At 45.6% G+C, this 19889-nt stretch overlaps 1 protein-coding gene and 1 long non-coding RNA gene across 3 annotated transcripts in view; one reads left to right on the plus strand and one right to left on the minus strand.

Moving 5' to 3' along the window:
• Positions 1 to 831: 831 nt before the first annotated feature.
• LOC120496363 lies at positions 832 to 5964 on the minus strand. Of its 2 annotated transcripts, none has more exons than XR_005626288.1 (3): positions 5830 to 5964; positions 1949 to 2069; positions 832 to 1092 (listed from the first exon to the last, which is right to left on the minus strand). It is a non-coding gene; the product is annotated as an uncharacterized LOC120496363 (long non-coding RNA). The 2 variants fall into 2 exon arrangements; XR_005626287.1 differs by having other exon boundaries at positions 5725 to 5849.
• Positions 4041 to 19889, plus strand: part of LMNB2 (lamin B2) — a 36653-nt gene continuing 20804 nt past the window's right edge. Inside the window, exons 1-2 of the mRNA XM_039696708.1 lie at positions 4041 to 6403; positions 12950 to 13086. Coding sequence (XP_039552642.1) covers positions 6167 to 6403; positions 12950 to 13086 — 374 coding nt within the window. The 5' untranslated portion in view covers positions 4041 to 6166. The remainder of the gene's footprint in view (positions 6404 to 12949; positions 13087 to 19889) is intronic.

Raw genomic sequence — 19889 nt, forward strand, 5'->3', positions numbered from 1 at the left:
TTGTGAAAGACAAAACTCACAGTGTTAGACATTATTGGCCCAATATTTCATTAAAAGTGATGTGAATAATCCCTTCCTTGATTTTAGAATAATGTTACTATTTATCTCTTTAAACAGCAGCTGCTCTGCACAAGGCACACCCATGGTCTGGCTCCAAAGGCTGCCACAATCTGGAAGGAAGCAGTGGCATTTTTCTACCTGGCCAGCACATCTGTTTTCAGTGGTGCTTTCATGGTATTCAGCTGCCAAGAAATCTGTTTTCCTATAAGTCTGGAAGAATTCCTGAATCCTGGGGAGCCAGTGGGGGTGAGACACAGTAGGTGATGCTACCCTGAAGGCTGGTGTATCCCACCACACACCTCCTCCTGCACCAGGGGGAGACTGTGAATGAGCTGTACCACAAGAAGCTGCTCTGGGGCTCCTGTGTTACAGACAGGGCTCTTTTTAGCATGTGCTATGCCTTAGTTTGAAAAACAGGTATCTGCCAAGGAAGGCGAGAACCTCCCTTGGGATGGAGAATATGACCCGCTTCACTCCAAATTATTATTATAACCTTGTAATTATGGGACTTTCAGGCAAAGATATGGGAAAATTAAAAACAGTTCTTTACAAATATATAAATATATAAAATAAGGCAAACAAACAGCAACAGCAAGGTGAGAACCTCCCTTGGGATGGAGAATATGACCTGCTTCACTCCAAATTATTATTATTATAACTTTGAAATTATGGGACTTTCAGGCAAAAATATGGGAAAATTAATAACCGTTCTTTACTAGTGTATATATATAAAATAAGGCAAACAAACAACAACAGCAGCAATAACAAGCACAGCCCCAGCCCCAAGCACAGCCCCAAGCACAGCCCCAGCCTCTCTCAGGTGCTTTCCCCTCTGGCGCAGTTCCGGGCACGGCCGCCAGGGGCGCCGGTGGCTCCCGGCCGGGCGGGGCAGCTGCGCTGATTCCCCCGCGGCTGCAGGGGGCGCTGTGCCGCCTCTCCGCACGGCAATGGCGGCGCGCTGGGTGGCGGCAGCGGCTGCAGCGGGAACCTCGGAGCGGGGGCTGGAACCGCGGGGACGAGCAGACTCCGGAGCTGCAAACGAAATGTAACAGACACTGCGCAGCTGTAGCAGGAGCCGAGGGGTGTCCCGGCAGGCGGGGGTGCTGAGTTACAGGGCAGTGAAAAACCCGGAGCAGTGGCAGAGAAGCGGCGGCGCTGGGCAGTGGCCGCGCTCGGCTCCCGGCTCCCTCGGAGGGGGAGGAGGCTCGGGGATGCCGGGGTTTGCCCCGAGGCACCTGAGCAGATGGTGAGGGTCCTTTGTGAGGTGAGGCAGGTGGTAATAAGGTCCCTGCTCAGTGGCTGCGGTGACGAGCAAAAGCCTCACCCCAGGGCAGAAGAAGCAGGACCGGGCTGGGCTCCTGCAGTGGCAGCGAATTCCCACCCCAAGCAGCAGCTCCAGCCTTCCTCTCCGAAGCCAAGAGAGCAATCGAGCTGGCAGCCGCCCCGGGCCTTTCTTTTAGCAGTCCAATTCCTGCAGTATCTCTGCCCCTCCGAGAGAAACTCTCAGATAAGAGAAGCGCAGCCAGATGCCCTTCTCTCCCCTGAGCTTGGCAATTTCTTTTGCCCTTCCTAAGTACCGATCGCTATTGTTTCTTAGAAAAAAAAAGGGGGGGGGAGAATTCCCTAAGAAAAAAGAAAAACAAAATTATAACCCAACATGCTATTATAAACAAATTACTCTGTAGAAAAATGACGAAGTGGAATTGTGGAAAGTCGGGAAGCCCTGAGCACTGACCCTTCAGCATCTTCTTTTACCCCTTTTCTGTTGAAATGTTGGGAAATATGTAGTGTTTTTTTAATTAAATTCTCATTTCTTTCTGATCACATGAGACCAGGATCTGGTTCCAGTACAAAAGAGTCTAAACGGCCACACTTAGAAGTTACTCACCTTCCTGCCACAAAAGTGGGAACAATTCTAAGCACAGACCAGAATTCTCTCTGTCCAGACTTGGTTGACACTTCCCCCAGTGTGATACAGTTTGAATTCTGCCTCAGTAAGGAGGTAAATGCTGTAGCAAAAGAATATTATTTTTCAAAACTCCTGTCAAACAGTAGATGCTGGATTCAGAAAAAAACCACACCCTTTACACATTACAGCATGATGTCTCATCTTGAAAAAAACCCTTGTCCTACAGTCAGTCTGCTGTTGGCTTTAAGCCCACAATTGTGGGCCAAGTTCCTCTTTACTCTTTTTTACATCTCAGCAAACTTTCTCGTAGTGCATGAGGAAGGTTTCATCCATGACTCATGGTATGCCATTCATTTTCTCACTTGCTTTAGTGCTTTCTGTCCTGACACTGCTGGAAACAATTTTATTCAATGAAAGATGAAATTCAGGAGCAGAATTCTGTGCTGAGATAAGAGAACTTCTTCCAGACTTGGACTAATTGCAGTAATTTTTTGAGCACTAATGCTGAGGCCAAATTGAATTTGGACTGATAGGAAAATGTTATGTGATATATGTTCAATCCTTTCTCCTTTGTGAAATTAATGACAATATCTGAGACAATCAGTGAAACATTGTCTGGCTTTTTGAGCAAGGTGAAGAACATAAGGCAGAGGGGGAGTTAGGTGACTACAGGAAAGCTAGAAATAATCCTATTCAAGACATACAAATAAAAGAGTGTAAAATGAGAAATGGGAGAGCATGGCAGCAACTGCTGAGAAACAAAAGCAGTTAAGAAGTAGCATTGGAAATCCCGTATCTCCAGATTTATGAAAATGTCAGAGTCATTATGAAATCTCAGATAGAATCAGAAAATTTGTTACACCCAAATGTACAGGAAACTGGTCAACAAATGAGAAGGTCCTCTGCATCAAAGGGCACACAAGGTTTCCTTTTGTCTTTATTATGTACTAGAAGCAATGCCTTAATTTATCTGGTGGAAGAAACACTCAAGACCTAAACAGAGCCAATCTCTACCATCTGTCTGACATCCCAAAAATTTGTTTTTATCCTGTGCAGACAGTTAGACACGTTGCAAGTGTCTTTGAGCTAGAGCTTCAATACTGAACCCAGGGCTCTTCCAAGTTCCTGACTTTATATCAGGGTGGGACCTGTACCTGCAGCAGCTTCCTCCTCTGCTCCACCTTCCACAAAGAGAAAGCCTGGGAGAGTGGGCAAGGCAGGAGCTGCAGTGTAGTCTGAACAGGTTTCCAATCTGAATGCCCAGGAATGCAGCCATTTATTTTTTTTTTTAAACTGGTTTTCCAGCCAGATCCAGATGAGGCTGACACATCCCTATACCATCCCTTGGTCTAAGACACTAAATTGTTTTGTCTTGGAATAACAAATCCATTCTACCTGCTCAAAACAGAAAGAGATTATTGTAAAATTGTATTGGGTAGCAAAGATCTGTCAAGGTTTCTAATAAAAAACTAATTGCTAAACATTAAGAGATAAGTCACCATATTGACCATGGTTCAATACTAAATGCCTATCATAGGAGGGATCCAAGAGGACCAGTATTTAAATAGATGCAAAACCACAAGTGAAACCTGTGTTGCACTCCCTGGAAAACACAGCTAGTGAGTGGGCACTCGGCTTTTCCACTTCCCTTTCTTCCTTGATGCTTCCTCTCCCCATCTCACCTCCAAACCATTCTCTTCATTTTAGAAGAGATAGGAAAAGTGAACATACATGTTCTGTTAACAAGTGGAGATTGGTGTCAGGGATGGAATTGTGCAAATGTCCAGGTTACTGCTAAAGAAAGGGACTTTCTAAAAATGTAGAAAATATCAGGTATAATTATCAATGCATATTTCAGGAAGTATATTTTGAAAAAAAAAACCTTTACTGCAATACAGTTGATAGCAATATTATGAAAATACCCAGTAACACTAGAAAGAAAAAAACCCAAACCAAACAAACAGGGAAGAAAAAAAAAAAAAAGAACAAAACAAACAAAAAAACACACACACAAAACCCCCCCAACCCAAAACAAAACACAAACCCCAACAAGAACAAAAAACCTCAAACCAAAAAAAAAAAAAAAACCCAAAAGCAAACTAAAAAACCCAACAAATTCCAAAGCACACAAACTCTTGAAACAAATTTTCTAAGCCATTTTCTCCACTTCATGAACAAAGGGGATTTACATCTGGTTTACATTATCAATCAAAATTAGGCAAAAAGCTTAAAAGAATTTCTAAAACATGATAGATGCACAGATGATCACATCAAATAACAAGAGAAGTGAGATAACCCAAAAATGCTTATGCAGATGCTTTCAGCATTCTTAAAATATTTTTTGCTGTCTTAGCACAAACAGAGCTTATAGCTGGTCTTCCACAAATTTGCTAGTGTTGGAAACTGAATGTTAAAGAGAGAAAAAGTTCACTCTAAGTGTACGGCTTGATGCTCAGGGGTCTTTTTTTGGTTTGCTCGGGGGAAGACAGTGCTGTTAGAGACGACACGGACTGCGTAGGGCAGGAGAAGGGGCTGGGGCTGGGTCTGGAGCCGCTCCAGCAGCAGCTCGGTTACAGTTTGCAGACAGGCGCCAAAATTCAAAACACGCGCTGTACTGCACTGCAGCTCCCCAGCGCGGCTGGAACAAAGCGCAGGGGGCGGGTGGGGCAGGATCCGACTCCCTGCGAGCAGCGACCGCAGCACCCTGGGATTTGTAGTCTCTGCTCTGTGCTTCCTTTCCCGATTCAGGCAGAAAGCTGAATTTCGCGCTAAGCCGCCCGTCATATCATCAGATCTCACTGGCAGCGCCCTGCCGGCAGCGGCCCTCGTGTAGAGAGGCTGTGCCTTTCAGAAAGTGCACGGGGAGTGATCTTGCTTCATTTTAGCTGTTCCTCATAAACACCCTCCGGGGAACCCGCTGATACCCACCGTTCCACAGAATGGTGTGTGAACTCCCACCCTCGGCTCTCGGTAGGGGACGGAGGCGAAGGGACACGCAGCGCTGTCCCGGGAGAGGGGATGCCCGAGCAGGTGGGACAGGCATTCTGCTGTCTCACGCAGCCAGGACAAGTAGTTTTGCATCAGATGGACATTTTGAGTAAAGTGCATTCAGGTGGAAACCTGTTATTTATGCAGTGATTGCTAAAGAGACTTCCAGCTATTTGCCCACATGGATATTGAGCATCCAGAATTCCTGGGTTTATTCCAAGGTTTTCCAGTTTGAGGTGTACTTGATACTAGGATTTCACATGAAGATTGTTTTAGTTCTATTTTGAGACCAAATAACTACTACCTACTTTTTCACCCTGGGTCCCTAAGTTTTCACATTGTATGCTGTATTTCCTTGCTGTCTTTCCTGTTTCTCTATCCAGACTTATACTCCCACCTTTGTATAATGCTCTTGCTATTTTTTCTCTTTAGTCTGCATATAGATGACACACTTTTCAGTCTGTTTTTTCAACTTCTCCTTTTTCTCAGCCCTCTCTTCAGCTCCCTCAGCAAAAAGGCACAAGACTAGGAACAGCTTTTATCAGGAACGGTAATCTAGTTTATACTAGTTAATGCGCAAGAACTGACAGAATTTGGGGTTTTGGGGAAAAATACGACTCCAAATACTCAGGAACAGAAAACTTCTCAGTGAATTTTAGTTTGTACAAAGTCTGACTATGTAGCCAAAAAAACATCACTCTTCAGGCACTCCTAAAAATATCAACCTTGGGATGTCCAATCCATGTTTTCTCCATTTCAGCACATACCTGGACCCTGGCCTGTGCACAGCCGACAGCAAAGGGCAAAATCACACAGAGCACAGGCGACTGTGGACGATATTTGAGGGAACTACAGTGAAAACACAAACACACCCTTTCAGGGAACCCATCAGCCCACAGGCCTGAGCCCCGCGGGGGATCCGGGCTGCTGCTCCGCCAGGAAGGAGTGAGGGTCAGTCCTGTCGGTCGCTCCAGTCCCCTCCGCAGCTGCCACCAAAACCTCTTCGGTTCAGAACCGGCCCCAGGCCCGGCTCCGTCCGTGACGCGCAGCCCGAACCGCCCGCGAGCCCCGATCGGCCGCAAAATGGCGGACAGCGCTGCACCCCGCGGCCATCTTGGCGCCGGGACTGCATGTCCCAGGCGGCGCCGCGGCGCGAGGGGCCGCCCGCCCGCCATCTTAGCGCTCCCTCCCCCGGTGCGGCGGGATTGAATGAGTCGCTGCCCGCCCGCCCGCCAGCCCAGCGCCATGTCAGGCACTCCGAGCCGCGGCACCCCCGGCGGGACCCCGCTGTCGCCGACCCGCATCTCCCGGCTACAGGAGAAGGAGGAACTGCGGCAGCTCAATGACCGCCTGGCTGTTTACATTGACCGTGTGCGGGCACTGGAGCTGGAGAACGACCGTCTGCTGCTGAAGATATCGGAGAAGGAGGAGGTCACCACCCGGGAGGTACGGCCGGAGTTGGGGGCGAGCAGCGGCTGCCCGTGTGGCGCCCCCCGCCTCCGTCCCGGGGCGGGTCCGCGGCCCGGGGCTCGGCCGGCCAGCTCCCGCCCGTTCCCTGCGCGGCGCGGGCTGCGCTGTGGCGGCTCCGTGCGGCCGCCGCGCCATGCCCGTCCGCCGCGCGGGGAGCGGGGGCTGTGGAGACCCAGCACCTACCCGCGCGGCCCTTCGGGGCGGCCGGGGGCACTCCGGCCGCGGTGTCGCGCTGAGGGACTACTGGCGACACATTCAAGGCGGGATTCGGCACGGGGAGGAGCCCGTGCCGGTGGCGGGAGCGGAGCGGGGCGGACGCGGCGCTGCGGGCGGTATTGGCGCTGCCGCGCCGGCCGGGCTGCAGCGCGGAGCCGCTGCGGGCCCCTCGGCCGCGGGCGGTGCTCGGCCGGGGTCGCGGGCGGTCCGAGCCCTCCAGTGCCCGGCGCCCATAGCACACGAGTCCTCTGGTACCGGCGTGTCGGGTGTCCCCTACGGCCTCTGGTCTTGACGGCTGATGCAATGGGATGGGAGATTTGAAAGGGTTTAGACTGGCCTTGCCTCTGGCCGTAGGAAATCTTTTACAGACTCCGTAAATACTCGGAATCAAGTCCGTGTAAGCGACTCTGATTTGTTTCCTCCAGTTTTGGAAGGAAACTGCATGATTTTTTTTTTTCCCTAAGCCTTGCTTTTCCCTATTCTGTGGTGTCCGCTTTCCGCGGTACTGTCCTTCCCCTGTGGCGGAAGGATGTAGTCCGTGACACACTGGGGACAGTCCCGTCCTGTGCGAGTCCAAACCCCCTCAGCAAGCTGCGGTGTCCCACCATTGAGATGATGTTAAGGTGCTGTGGAAAGCCTATCAATAAACAGCCTGGACTGTAACTTCTGGGATGTGATGGATCGCTGTGCCGCTGTGTCGCTTTTAATTTTTTTTTTGTCTTTTTTCCTTCTTTCACCCCTTGAGATGCTGATTTGATGATTCTTGGGGTGTTGGGAGGAGGATTTGATTTAATTTAGTTTAAGTAAGCAGATGTTATAATGTCTTATTTGGGGATGGTTTGGAGTACCTGCAATCAGTGTATGTGTGCCCAAAGCAGAAGTACCTTTAAAGTCCCTTTGTATCATTTAATGATATATTGTAACTTCCATGCTTTCAAAATCACTAACTATTTCTAAGCATGAAACATCACTTACCGTGTGAAATCATGCTATAAACAAAATAAACACATCTAATTTAGGGAACTTCTAAGGTGTAGATTGCTGGAGGCTAGAAGGAGTATCCCTTTGAAATGCGAGAGGCAGAATGTAATTCTATTGACGGCACATATGTAGCAAGAATAAGAGGACAAGCAGACAACATAGATATAATTTCATTAGACTTTTAACATAAGCGTAAAACAGTTTGTAACAATGTACTGTGTGAGCAATTCTGAAAAGTATTCTGATGCAGTAATCAGAAAATAAACTTGAGAATATTGATAGGAACCTTTAGGTTACTTTGAACTTTCCACCTCTGTTTTTTTCATCCAGACTTCAAAAAGGTCTTAATCCTTAGACATAGCAAACTTCTTCAGGATTCATCAAGCTCTTCTTTGGCACTGATGCTTTGGCTTGTCTCTGGACCACCTTTGTTAAATACTTTCCTCATCCTGTTAGGAAGGTCTGTTTATTCTTTATGTATGTCCACAAAAGGAAACTTTGTAGTTTTGTTGTTTTAGTACTGGGTAGTGAACATTGGTTTAGGACTGTAGAAGCAGTAAGCCTTCACATAGTTGTCAGATTTTCTGTTTACTGGAATGGGAGAATCCTTTCACTTTCAGGACCAGCCTAGTAAATTGGATTTTCTGCTGACAATTCAGCAAATTCCAGCAATTATTAATTGTTGGAATTTGCATTCATAAAATTATTAGGCTTAGTGTGAAATAAGATATTAATTAAAAATAAATCCTCCAAATCCCACAACCTCCCCCAAACAAACCCCAAAGCAGCTCTAACTTCTGTGTAGAAGCACAGTTAAACATAGTCCAGTGAAATTTACATACTGTTCTCTCTGCATTATTCAGTCTTTAAGCATCTAAGCTCTGCATGCTTATAGGAGACTATTTTCTTTTTCCACAGTGTTCAAAATGAAAATTCCCATTTGTTGTCCTCAACTGTGTGTAAATTTGAGTCTGATCTTATGTATTATTTTATAAAAGCTAATTCAGTATTCTGTTATTTTTGGCTTTTCTTTGGTAATGGCAGAAAACGCTGCCTGCCACTGTGGTAGATGGTATCATGGACATTGTGGGAAGCAGACAGGAAGGGCTGCTCACCAATGGGCCCTTGGTTACTACCTCAGACTTCTGTCTAGAGAGCAGATGATAGGGGTCCATGATCAAAGGTGGATTTCTCAAGGTTAGGGATAGCTATGGCAAGCAGTATACAGAACCGTGGTTATCATGAGAGACGTGTTTGTTCTTTGCTTGTCACTCTAGTATCCCACAGGGACCATACCTGAGCTGGGTGAGACTGTTATTTGCTGACATGACATGTCCTGAGTAATGGGTGACCATTCCTGACACCCCCTGCCCCAACCCTGCATGCGTGGGAACGGTTTTGAGCTGTGCTCAAAGTTCTGGTTTAGGGTAGTGTCTTCTGGATGAGAGAAGTTCCACTGATGCTGATCAGGCAAGGACTGTAGTTGTTGTTCTGTCAGAGATTCTTTAATCATCAGCTGATCAGGATGTTCTTTTTCCTCATTGTTTCAATCACCAACTTGAACAAGATTGCAGAAAGCAGCTGTTTGCTGTTTGTGTGGCAGTCTCAGCATGGTCTTAGAAAAATATAATTCCTGTTCTTTTTGATGAACATGGGGTTGCCATCTCTTAAGAGCAGAGAAAAGGAGCTTTGCAGTTGATTAATCTTTAGTTCTTTATTAATTATAGCCTTTTTTCTAACCCTGTCCAATGCTGCTTTACTTGTATGCAGTAGGCACATGGACAAATAAAAAGTGTATACTGTAAGCCCTTAGAAAAATACAAAAAAAAAGTTTGCAGATGTGGCTGAGGGAACCTCTAACTGTTGTCATTCCTTCTCTGTGTGCTTTCCTCCATCACTGCCCTTGTGTAAGTTAGCCTGTGACAGAAGAGAAATTGAGCTCATCCCCTTGTTTTTCTGCATCCTTAGTACATGACTGATGCTGTTCTCACTGTGTTGGGTCACTGTTGCAGTAATTAATTTGTGAGGCTGGGAGGAGACATACTGGAAGAGCTAAGAGAACAGTCCTAGAGCTCTCCTCAGTTGCGTTTTACTAACTCCCGACTCTCTCCTGCAGCGCGTATGGTTGTAGCCTTCTGGAAAACACGTTTTGATGGAGACAGGAGGGATTACTGTGCTGTTCAGAGAACACCCCACTGTGCTCACCCTCTCAAAGGAGAATTAGAGAAATAAGATCCTTGGGAGCCTCAGCTGCTGACAGTGATTGCCCTTGTAACAAAAGGAGGATCTATGGGGTTCCCTCTTCACCCGTGTCTCCATGTCTCCATGGGTGTGAGTGCAGGTGCGCCCACGCCTACAGAGATGCAGTCTCACGTGGTTTCCTCTTACCTGCCAGTGTTGGAGCTACCATGCCCTTTGTGTGCACCATGTGTGGTGGCCAGAGCTACTGTCATGACCAGGATATGAGGGTTTGGTGTTGCCTAGTTGTCACCTGCAAAATACATGCTTAGATGCTTCTGTGGACGTTGGGTCACTCAAGTTGCATCCTCTGAAATATTGGGTTGAATAGTTTTCTGGCGCTGTAAATGTCATCTTGGAGGTGACATAACACACATCTTCATTGTTCTTGAGAACTTGACTGATGTTCTTGGTGGGCCTGAACCATAGCTGACTGGCAGTCCTTTGTCAATCTATAACTGGCTAAATAAGAAAATATTGAGCCACACCTGGTTGGAATACACTTGTGTTTGCACATTAATGTATTCTTATGAGATTAATATTTCATCAGCAAATTTGTCTAGAGTCACTTGTCGTTGGCTGTGCTTGGGGCTGGGGCTGTGCTTGGAACTGGGGCTGGCTCTGTGCTTCTGTTTGTTGCTGCTCTTGTTTGTTTGCCTTGTTATACATAAGCATACTAGTAAAGAACTGTTACTCATTTTCCCATACCTTTGCCTGAAAGTCCCATCATTTCAAAGTTAAAATAATTTGGGGAGAAGAGGTCACATTTTTCATTCCTAGGGAGGTTTCTGCCTTCCTTGGCAGACACCTGTCTTTCAAATCAAGACAATGATTGTCAGTGTCATCAGAGCCCAGGTGGTGTGGGGAGAGTGAAGGGCTTGAGGATAGTCAAGCAAATCCTGCAGAGCAACTCTGGATTACACAACTGCTGTTGGCAAGAGGGTTTTGGATTCTACAACAAACTCCAAGTGCAAATTTAGGCTGTGTGGAGAATGGATTGAGAGTCACTCTGGGAAGAAGGACACTTGGGGGTGTTGGTGAGTGAGGGGCTGAACCTGCCCTGACCATTGGCACTAACCCCCAGAAACCTCCTCTGTGATAGGCTGAGCCCCCATTGTGGGCAGCAGGGGAGGGGGGATTCTGCACCTCTGCTCTGTTCATAGAAGCTGTGGCTGCCCCATCCCTGGAAATGTTCAGGCCAGATTGAGGCTTGGAACAAACAGGGATAGTGGAAGGTGATCCTGCACATGGCAGGGGTGGAATGAGATGAGCTTTGAGGTCTTTTCCAACCCAACTCATTCTTTGATTCTTTAAGGAACTCTTTCAGGATTCACAACTGCTTCAGAGAGACAGGATCCACCTGATTAAATGTCCAGCATACAGCTGGATAACCCTGTCACACGCTGAGTGAGGAACTGGCTCACAAGTTGGGCACAATGGGTTATAGTGACAGAGGAACATCAGGCTGACATTGGTCACAAGTGAAGTTCCATGGGTCTCCAACCTCCTGCCATCATCTTCATCAGTGATCCTTGGGTGCAGGACTCAGAGGGATTCTAAGGAAGTTTGCCAATGACACTATATTGAGAGTAGCTGTCAACAGCTGCAAGGGCAGAGAGGCCCTCCAGGGAAATGCTGACCAACCAGAGATGGAAAATCACCAACCATGTGAAGCTTAACAAGGGCAGGTGCTAGATGGTGCCTCTAGGATGGGGCAGCGTGGTTGTGTGGATCGAATGGGGAACGAGAAGCTGAAGAGAGGCTACAGAAAGCAACCTGGGGGTTCTGGCTGATGGCAAGTTGGATCTGAGTCAGCAGTGCCCTGGAGCCAGGAGGGCCAACCATGTCCTTAGGGGCATCAGGCCAGCTGCGTGAGGGAGGGGATTGTGTCCTTCTGCTCTGCACTGGAGCAGCCTCACCTTGAGTTCTGGGGGCAGTTTTGGGCACTACAGTATAAAAGACATTAAGCTAATAGAGAAGTGTCCAAAGAAGGGCCACAAGGATGGGGAAGGGTCTAGAGGGGAAGCTGTGTGAGGAGCTGCTGAGGGCACTTGGTTTGTTCAGACTGAGGGGAGACCTCAATGCAGTCTTCAGCCTCCTCATGAGAGACAGGCACTAGTCTGTACACTCTCATGACCAATGAGAGAGCATGAGGAAACAGCATGGAACTGAGTTGGGGAGGTTTGGCTTGGATGTCAGAAGGTTTTTTCCCAGGAGGTGGTTGGGCACTGGACAGACTCCCTGGGGAAGTGCTCAGAGCACCAAGGCTGCCAGTGCTCAAAGAGCATTTGGGCAACACTCTCAGGCACAGTGTAGGGTTGTTGGGGTGCCCTGTGCAGGGCCAGGAGTTGGACATGATACTCCTGACAGGTCTAATTCAGCATATTCTATGATTCTATAAAAGTTGTCCTGGTATCCTTTCACAGAAGCAAAAGTAGCAATCTTACATGGTCTGCATTTTAGCTGTCTGATGTAACTTTCAAATAATTTGTCTTATAAAAAAATATAAAGGTATAGAAGACTTCCAGGTGCCTCATGCAGTCTGTATTACTGATTATATGATAGATTATTTTGGGACAGGGAGAAGTCTGTAGTTCTTTACCCTCTGAGATAGAGAACAAGAGTGGAAGCTCACTTCTGAACAATTCACATTTCTTTAGTTCATGTGGTTTCAGACCCTTTGTAGCTTTGTAGTGGAAGAACAGCAGAGTCAAAATGGACCCTTGGGCTTGTATTCCACAAAATGTCTTCAAGTGTTAAAAAACAAAAGATCTCACAAGGCACCGGTATTGGGAATAAGGGCGAATAATTGAAGTTAAGATTGTAAGGTGCACTGATCTAGTTCAGTTTATCTCTTGGGAAGGTTTGCACATTTCAAACAGAGTATGTTTTGTTGCAGTAGTAATAAAAACTAAATCTTTGGGTTGCTCATTCATTGAAAATGTTCAATATAGAATGTTCTTAAATGGCAGAAATCATATCATACATCCTTTTTCAAAGAAACTTGTGTGTAAACTGATCCTATGTTTCAGTTCTTTTGATAGTTGTTGTGATGTTCTCATACCCAAATACTTTTTTTCCCCTTAGGTGAGTGGAATCAAGAGTCTCTATGAGTCTGAACTGGCTGATGCTCGAAGAGTTCTGGATGAAACTGCCAAAGAGAGGGCTAGATTACAAATTGAAATAGGAAAACTGAGAGCAGAACTTGAGGAGTTCAATAAAAGGTGAGGAGGGTATTCAATTTCTTTTCTTTCAATTAGAATGGGCAATATTTGCTGTGGAAATGATACTAATGATGCTTCTTAAAACACCTCCTGGAAGGAGATCTGTGAGAAGACACAGGTTTGTCAGAGGGAAAATCCTTCTGATTGTTGGTACAGCTGGTCAGAGCACATAATTCCAGCAGTGTATAGACAAGTGCATTTGTAAATGTAAGATGAATGTCATGTAATGTGAGACTCAAGCAAATGGCTGTACCTGCTTTGTCCTGTCATACCTCCCTTTACGTGAACACGTGTGTGTGCAGCTGCTTGGTAAACTAGATTGAGAAAGAGACCTAGATTAAAATTGATCCATCCAAGGAGGGTTAATTAATGATTTTTATTTGGTCTGGCTCACTGTATGAGTGATGGGAGAAATGGAAGAATAGGGAAAATGTTGACCCTGAGCAGTTTGGGAATATGGAAGTAGTGTTGCCTTGAAAAGACATGAAGCCACAATGTAAATGTGCTGGGAGAAGACGTTGTACTGACTAATTTTTTTTTAACTGCTGTTCAGTTTGCACCACAGAGAACTGGCATAATAAACTCGTTCCTGAAGCCAAGTAGAATCCATTATTTCAATTCCCATGGGAATTATTTGTAATCAAATACTGTTTAGCAGTAGAAATTTCATTTAAAAATTAATATATGTAATGGAAAAATAAATTCTTGCTTCTAATTGAATTTTGCTGCCTATTTTAATATATAAGATTCAGGAATTACACATTTTTCCCAAGCAGATCATTACGTACATCACCTGTTTATCAATGTTGTCAGCCATAAAATAAGTTTTAATCTGGCAGTGCCACTAAGGCCTACTGTAAGTCTCTCATCTCTCTTCATTTGCAACTAAGTGGTTATAAAAGGACTTAAGTGTTTACTTTCCCTGTCTTTTTAATCTGGCCAGCTAGATGATTTATGATAAAGCATTTCATGTTTTCTCTGTAAATTTTGCTATATCCCTAGATACTCATTTTCTCTGCTTTTTTTGAAGTCAGCCATTGGAGATATTTTTTGAATTTGCCCTAAAACAACTGTCCAAACATGAAATAGTGATAGTGTAAGCATCTGCATTTGAGTCGGTGTAAAGTCTGTTGAAGCACAGCCAATACCATAGGCCTGCATGTGGTCAGGCAAGTTGTGTGCTGGTATTTGTGGACTTGGTTAGCTCAGCTTTTGTTAACCATGAAAAACCCCTCTGGTAACTAGGTCAGCCGTAAAACCCCTGAAGTGCAGTGAGGTGAATCCCACCCAGCCCTACTGTGATGTTCCTGTTGGGACTGTTTTTCCTCTTCAAAGCCTCAGGCCAGCAGTCTTGGCATTTATTTTGGATAGTATATTTTGCATGGCAGCTGGCATCATGTGGACTTTAAGGTTGTCTCTCTGATCTTGTGATAGCAGGTACTCTTCTTGCTTGGCTTTTAAAGCAAACTCCATAAGAGAGCAACAGTAGTAACCGGGAATTTGGTTCACCTCTCATATTTCTCTGTTTTGATTAAGGTATCCTTGTAAGAAGTATCTTCACTTGGCAGGTAATGAGAATCCAGTTGATTCCTATTCTTTAGACTTTTGATAGCCCTAAGAGATTGTACAAATACCTTGTGGAAAATTGTGCACGTAAAATTCACTACTATTTCCTGTATCTCTCTTTCAAGCTCATAACAGAGGAGAGATTTAAGGATGACAGCACAGTCTGGCCAGGAGTGATCCCAAACACTGCCATTCTGTTGTTTGCTTGGAATAGGCTGGTTTGCTGGGACAGGAGATAATAGACTTCCCTTGCAACATAGGATCACAGTCAACCTCCTGGTTTATTAGCAGATACCCCATTTATTTTTTTCTCCCAAAGCCTGGGTTTGTGACCATGGAAAGCTCTGAAGGCACTGAAGATACTCCAGGGAAGCCACAGAGTACAGTTGGAGGTGGTAACATCAGGTCTGGTTTGTGCCCAAAGGAGCCTAAGGGTTATCCTGTGTTTAGTTCCTTCCTGGAGCTGACTACTTGCACAATTTCAACTTGTGAAGCAGCTGACCAACCTGCATCAAGAGCCTTGGATAGGACACAAGGATTTGAGACAGCACCTGTGGTCTAGGAAATAACAAGGTTTTTTTGTCAATGTAATGGACTTCAGAGGAAGCCCTTCTGCTTATGTCTTTCTGTATCTTGTTCAGATACTGACAGATAACACTATGCCAGAGTTCCATATGAGTGCAAATTCAGCTCCCAGGGCTTGGATTCTGGGGCACATATTTGTTTAGATTTTTTTTCTCTGTGTTACCAACGTTGTAACATTTTCTGGGGATTTTTAGTGTTTGACATAATTGGATATAATTTTCCCTACTAAGTCAACAAGAAGCATCCCAAGGCTTTTTCTGGAGTAGTTTATTATTGCGGTGGTGGTAAGGGTGCCACAACCTTCCTGAAGGCATCCTATGAAGGACAGCTCAGGGGCACAGGCATGTCCTTCTCCCAGCCCAGCGTGTGATAATCAGCTCAGGCAATGTGGAGAAAGAGACTGGAGCTCTGTAGGGTGTTCCACATAGCGGCCTTGATTAAAATCAGGGCCCTCTGCGAAGGGAGCCAGGAACAGAAGCTCTCTGAACTAGGGAAAACCAGGGATTTATAGAGGGAAGGTGAGGGGCGGGACAAAACCAGTAACCAATGGGATGTGGGCTCAGGGGTGGGGCATGAGGGCAGGGACCAATGAGCAACAAGGGATTAACATAGACCTGCAAAGGCCTCTGGGGGTGATATTTACTCACCCTAAAGTCAGTGGCTCAGGGGTTCGCCCTCCAGGGGAGTGCAGCAAGCTCTTCTTTGGCTGGCTCTTCGGCCCCCACAGTTTGAGTTGGACCAAAGGTGTGCTTAGCCTGTTAATTGATCTCTGTCAAAGCCATTTGTCTAGAGAAAAGAAGAATGTAACATGCATAGCAACAGTTCTCTGGAGTACTCTTCCAGTCTTCAATAATTCCCTTTAGCTAAGGGACTGACTGATGTCCAGCTGGATTCTGTGTAATAGCCATCATGGATTTGCATTTCATAGTGTGGCCGGTATTCTGAGACCAGCTGTTTGTGGAGTTCTTAGACATATCAAGGGGATTCTGAGTTTATCTACATGTTGTATAAACATGTTGTTCAATCTGCCTGCCCAGTTTCATTTGTTCATTTATCCCTTTATTTTTGTATTCTCCTTCATATCTCCTAAGATGTTCTCTTTAATGATCTCTTTTTTTCAAGTGGAAACATCTTACTGCTTAGTTGCTTCTACACCTGAAGCTGCTTTGTGCTTTCAATCAACATTTTATCCTCTGTCATTTTTGCTGGTTTAGTGTATCCTCTTGGGAAGGAAAGCTGCAGAACTGGAACTTCAGTCAGTATTCAAGATGCTATTGTACCATAACAGTGTTCTATGTCTTGTTCTGTATTTTATTTATTAATAATTTCTCAAACACAGTTGCATTTTGAGTGCTTCTGAGCTGCTGATGTGTGAAGAAAGGTAAGCTCCAGGTAGTATTTTACATCAGACTCAGAGATGTCTCCCAAGACCCCAGTGAGTAGCAGGAGTGGTACAGAACTCAGAAGTGTTTTGTGGTAATCACATTTGCTGTGGCCTCTTTAGGCAGAGTAAGGCCTCTTAGAGCCCTTCTGTGCAGGGTTTCTACCCCTGCTTATGCTCCTTGCCTTCCTTTACAAAAACCAAATTAGCTCTGAATTTTCAAATTCTTTTATGTTTATGCATATGCCCATTACTTTTCTTCATTGATGCCTTTGTCTAATTTTACCTGTGCAATCAGAGAAGGATTTTGCGGGGGGACTTTATCAAAGGCCTTACAGGATATAGACAGACAATATTCGTAGCCCTTCCACAATTAAGTGACTCCATCAGTTGGCAAGGGAAGGCCACTAGGAGAAGCTGTACTGGATGTCCTGAATCATTTCCCTGTGCTCTGTATGCCTTTGCAGAGCTTTTGGGAGCATCTGTTCCATGATGTTCTCAGGTACAGAGGTGTGGCTGGCAGGTAGTAACTCCTGAGGTCCTCCTTCCCATCCTTTTGAAAAATGGGTGCAATGTTTCCCTTTTGTCTGTGCCTTCATCTGACTGCCATGAGTTTTCAAATGTCGTGGAGAGTGGCTTGGCAGCTACATCACCAGTTCCTCTGGGGTGCATCTTGTCAGGTCCCACAGACTTGGACTCAGGTTTCTCAGGTGGTCACAAACCTAACCTTCTCTTACAGTGTGAGCTATTTTGCCTTCCCAGTTCCTGTTTTGTGGTCTGTCTGCTGGAGAGGTTGCCATTGAAGGCTGAAGCATAATAGTTGTTGAGTACATCAACCTTCTTCTTGTCTGAACCACTTTGCCAGGCTTGTTCATCAAAGAAGTACACTTGCTTTGACCTTCCTTTTCTGACTAACATACCTGCAAAAGATCTTCTTGTTTTTCTTGGTGTCTCTTGCTAAGTTCAACTTCAGCTGTACCTTGGCCTTACTGACCCTATCCTTCACAACCAGGCAATGTCTCCATACTTTTGCCAGGATACCAGCCCGTGTCACCCTAGCACCAAGAATGACACAAGAACAGATGAACGACCCAAATGCAAGAGGAGAAAAGAAGGCTTTATTACAAAAGAATCTTCAGTTATTATAGACTGATACGATACATTCCACTTGGTTGTGTAGTTAATAAAAAAATCTTTCTCACACACACCGTCCTTGAGAAGAGCAGGAAAACTAGGTGGAAAAACACCAGCTGCAGATTGTTTATACTAACAAGTTATCACATTCTTACAAATCCCTAAAAAGTCTCACAAGCCACTGTGAGAAACGATTGCCATTTCTCCCTGACCGGCTGGCATCCACAAGCCCGTACTAATACTGCCTCTTCATTATCTTACCTTTTAGTTTCACCTGCTGGTCTCAACTCATCCATGCTGGTCTCTTGCCTTCCAGTCCTGAGGATCAAGAGCTCTTGTGATCTAGAAAATTTCCTAAAAGATCTTCTCCTTTGTCCCTGAGGGCAGTTTCCTAGGGGGTGCTGTTGAGGACTCTCCAAGTGTGGAGACATGAGGCTTGACTTCATTTTCTCAGAAGGTTGACTTATTACCTTATGATATATATTATACTAAAGTACTATATTAAAACTATACTAAAAGAACAGAGAGAAAAGATCATCAGAAGGCTTGAAAGAATAAGAATAGAATAGCATGAATAACAAAACCTTGTGACTGCTCACAGCCTCAACACAGGTGGCTGTGATTGGTCATCAATTGAAAACAATCCACATGGACTAATGGAAGATGCACCTCTTGCATTCCACAGCAGCAGATAGTTATTGTTTACATTTCTTTCCTGAGGCCCTCAGCTCCTTAGGAGGGAAAAATCCTAACAAAGGATTTTTCATAAAATATCATAGTGACAGGGTGCTATTGACCAACTTCTTGAACAGTAGGCAGTTTGCTTTCCTAAAATTCATTCTTCATTACTTCTCAGTTGACCCGTGTCTCTCAGGACTGCAGACTCCTGGACTGCATGATCACTGCAACCCAGGCTGCCTCCTGTCTTGACATCACTGATTGGCTCATTTGTGTTGGTGACCATCAGGTCCAGTATCTCATCTCATCTCATCTGGTAGAACTGTTTATCACCTGGCTTGACAAGCTATCCTCAGTGCTCTCCAACAGCCTCCTTGATTGCCTACAGCTCACCCTGCTACTTTTCAGCAGTTGCTGGGATGGTTGAAGTCCCACAGCAGGATGAGTCTACGAGTGCAATAACTCCTGTAGCTGGAGCAAAAAGGCTCCAACTGACCAGTCAGCCAGGAGTAGATACCAACCACAAGGGTTCCCATTGTTGCCTCAGTCTCTGATTCTTACCCATAGGCTTTCAAAATGCTTATGGCTGTTCTTTAGAGATAGCCTTTCACATTCAATTCACTTCTTGGGGAGGATAACCCCTCCACCCCTCCTTCCTCACCTGTCCATTCTTGACAGCCTGTGGCTGTTGATAGTTGAAGTCCAGTCATGAGATTCCACCAAGTTTCACCAGCAGCTAGCTTGCAGCTTTCCAGCACTACAGTGGCTTCCAGCTCCTCTTATTTACTGCCCATCCTGCATGCATTTGTATAGAGAAACAACTGGACTGTTGTCTGTATTGTCTTCTTAAATGAATGCCCCTTAATTTCTTGGCAGTATTTCACATGTGTTTCCCTGTTGGCTCCTGTTATCTCAGGAGCCACCAGCTCATCATCTCTGTAAGACTTCCAGAGTACCATGAAACTGAATGTGAAACTAGGGCATGAGGGGTGCAAGGGGCGGGAAGCACTTCCTTCTAACAAGAAAGAGGAGCCATCCAAAACATGTGTGGTGCAGTTGATGCACTGAAGGGAAGGGATACCATCTAAAGAGATGAGAACATGCTAGAGAAGTGGGCTCGTGTGAACCCCATATGAGGTTCATCAAGGCCAAGTATAAGGTTCTGCATATGTGCTGGGTCATTCCCATCACAGACACAGGCTGGGTGGAGAATGGATCAAGAGTTGCCCTGAGGAGATACAAGTATCAATGGATGAAAAACTGAATTTAAGCTAACAACGTCCACTTGCAGCCCTGAAAGCTGATCAAACCCTGAACTGCATCCAAAGAAGCATGGCCAGCAGGTCAAGGGAGGTGATGTGCTCCTTCAAGCCCACCCAGAGTACTGCGTTCTGTTCTGGGGACCCGTGATCAGAATAATGTGAAGCTACTGGAGTGAGTCCAGAGGACACCACATGTT

The sequence above is a fragment of the Passer montanus genome, unplaced genomic scaffold, assembly GCF_014805655.1.
Source record: "Passer montanus isolate IOZ18808 unplaced genomic scaffold, ASM1480565v1 scaffold114, whole genome shotgun sequence".
Classification (NCBI taxonomy): domain Eukaryota; kingdom Metazoa; phylum Chordata; class Aves; order Passeriformes; family Passeridae; genus Passer; species Passer montanus.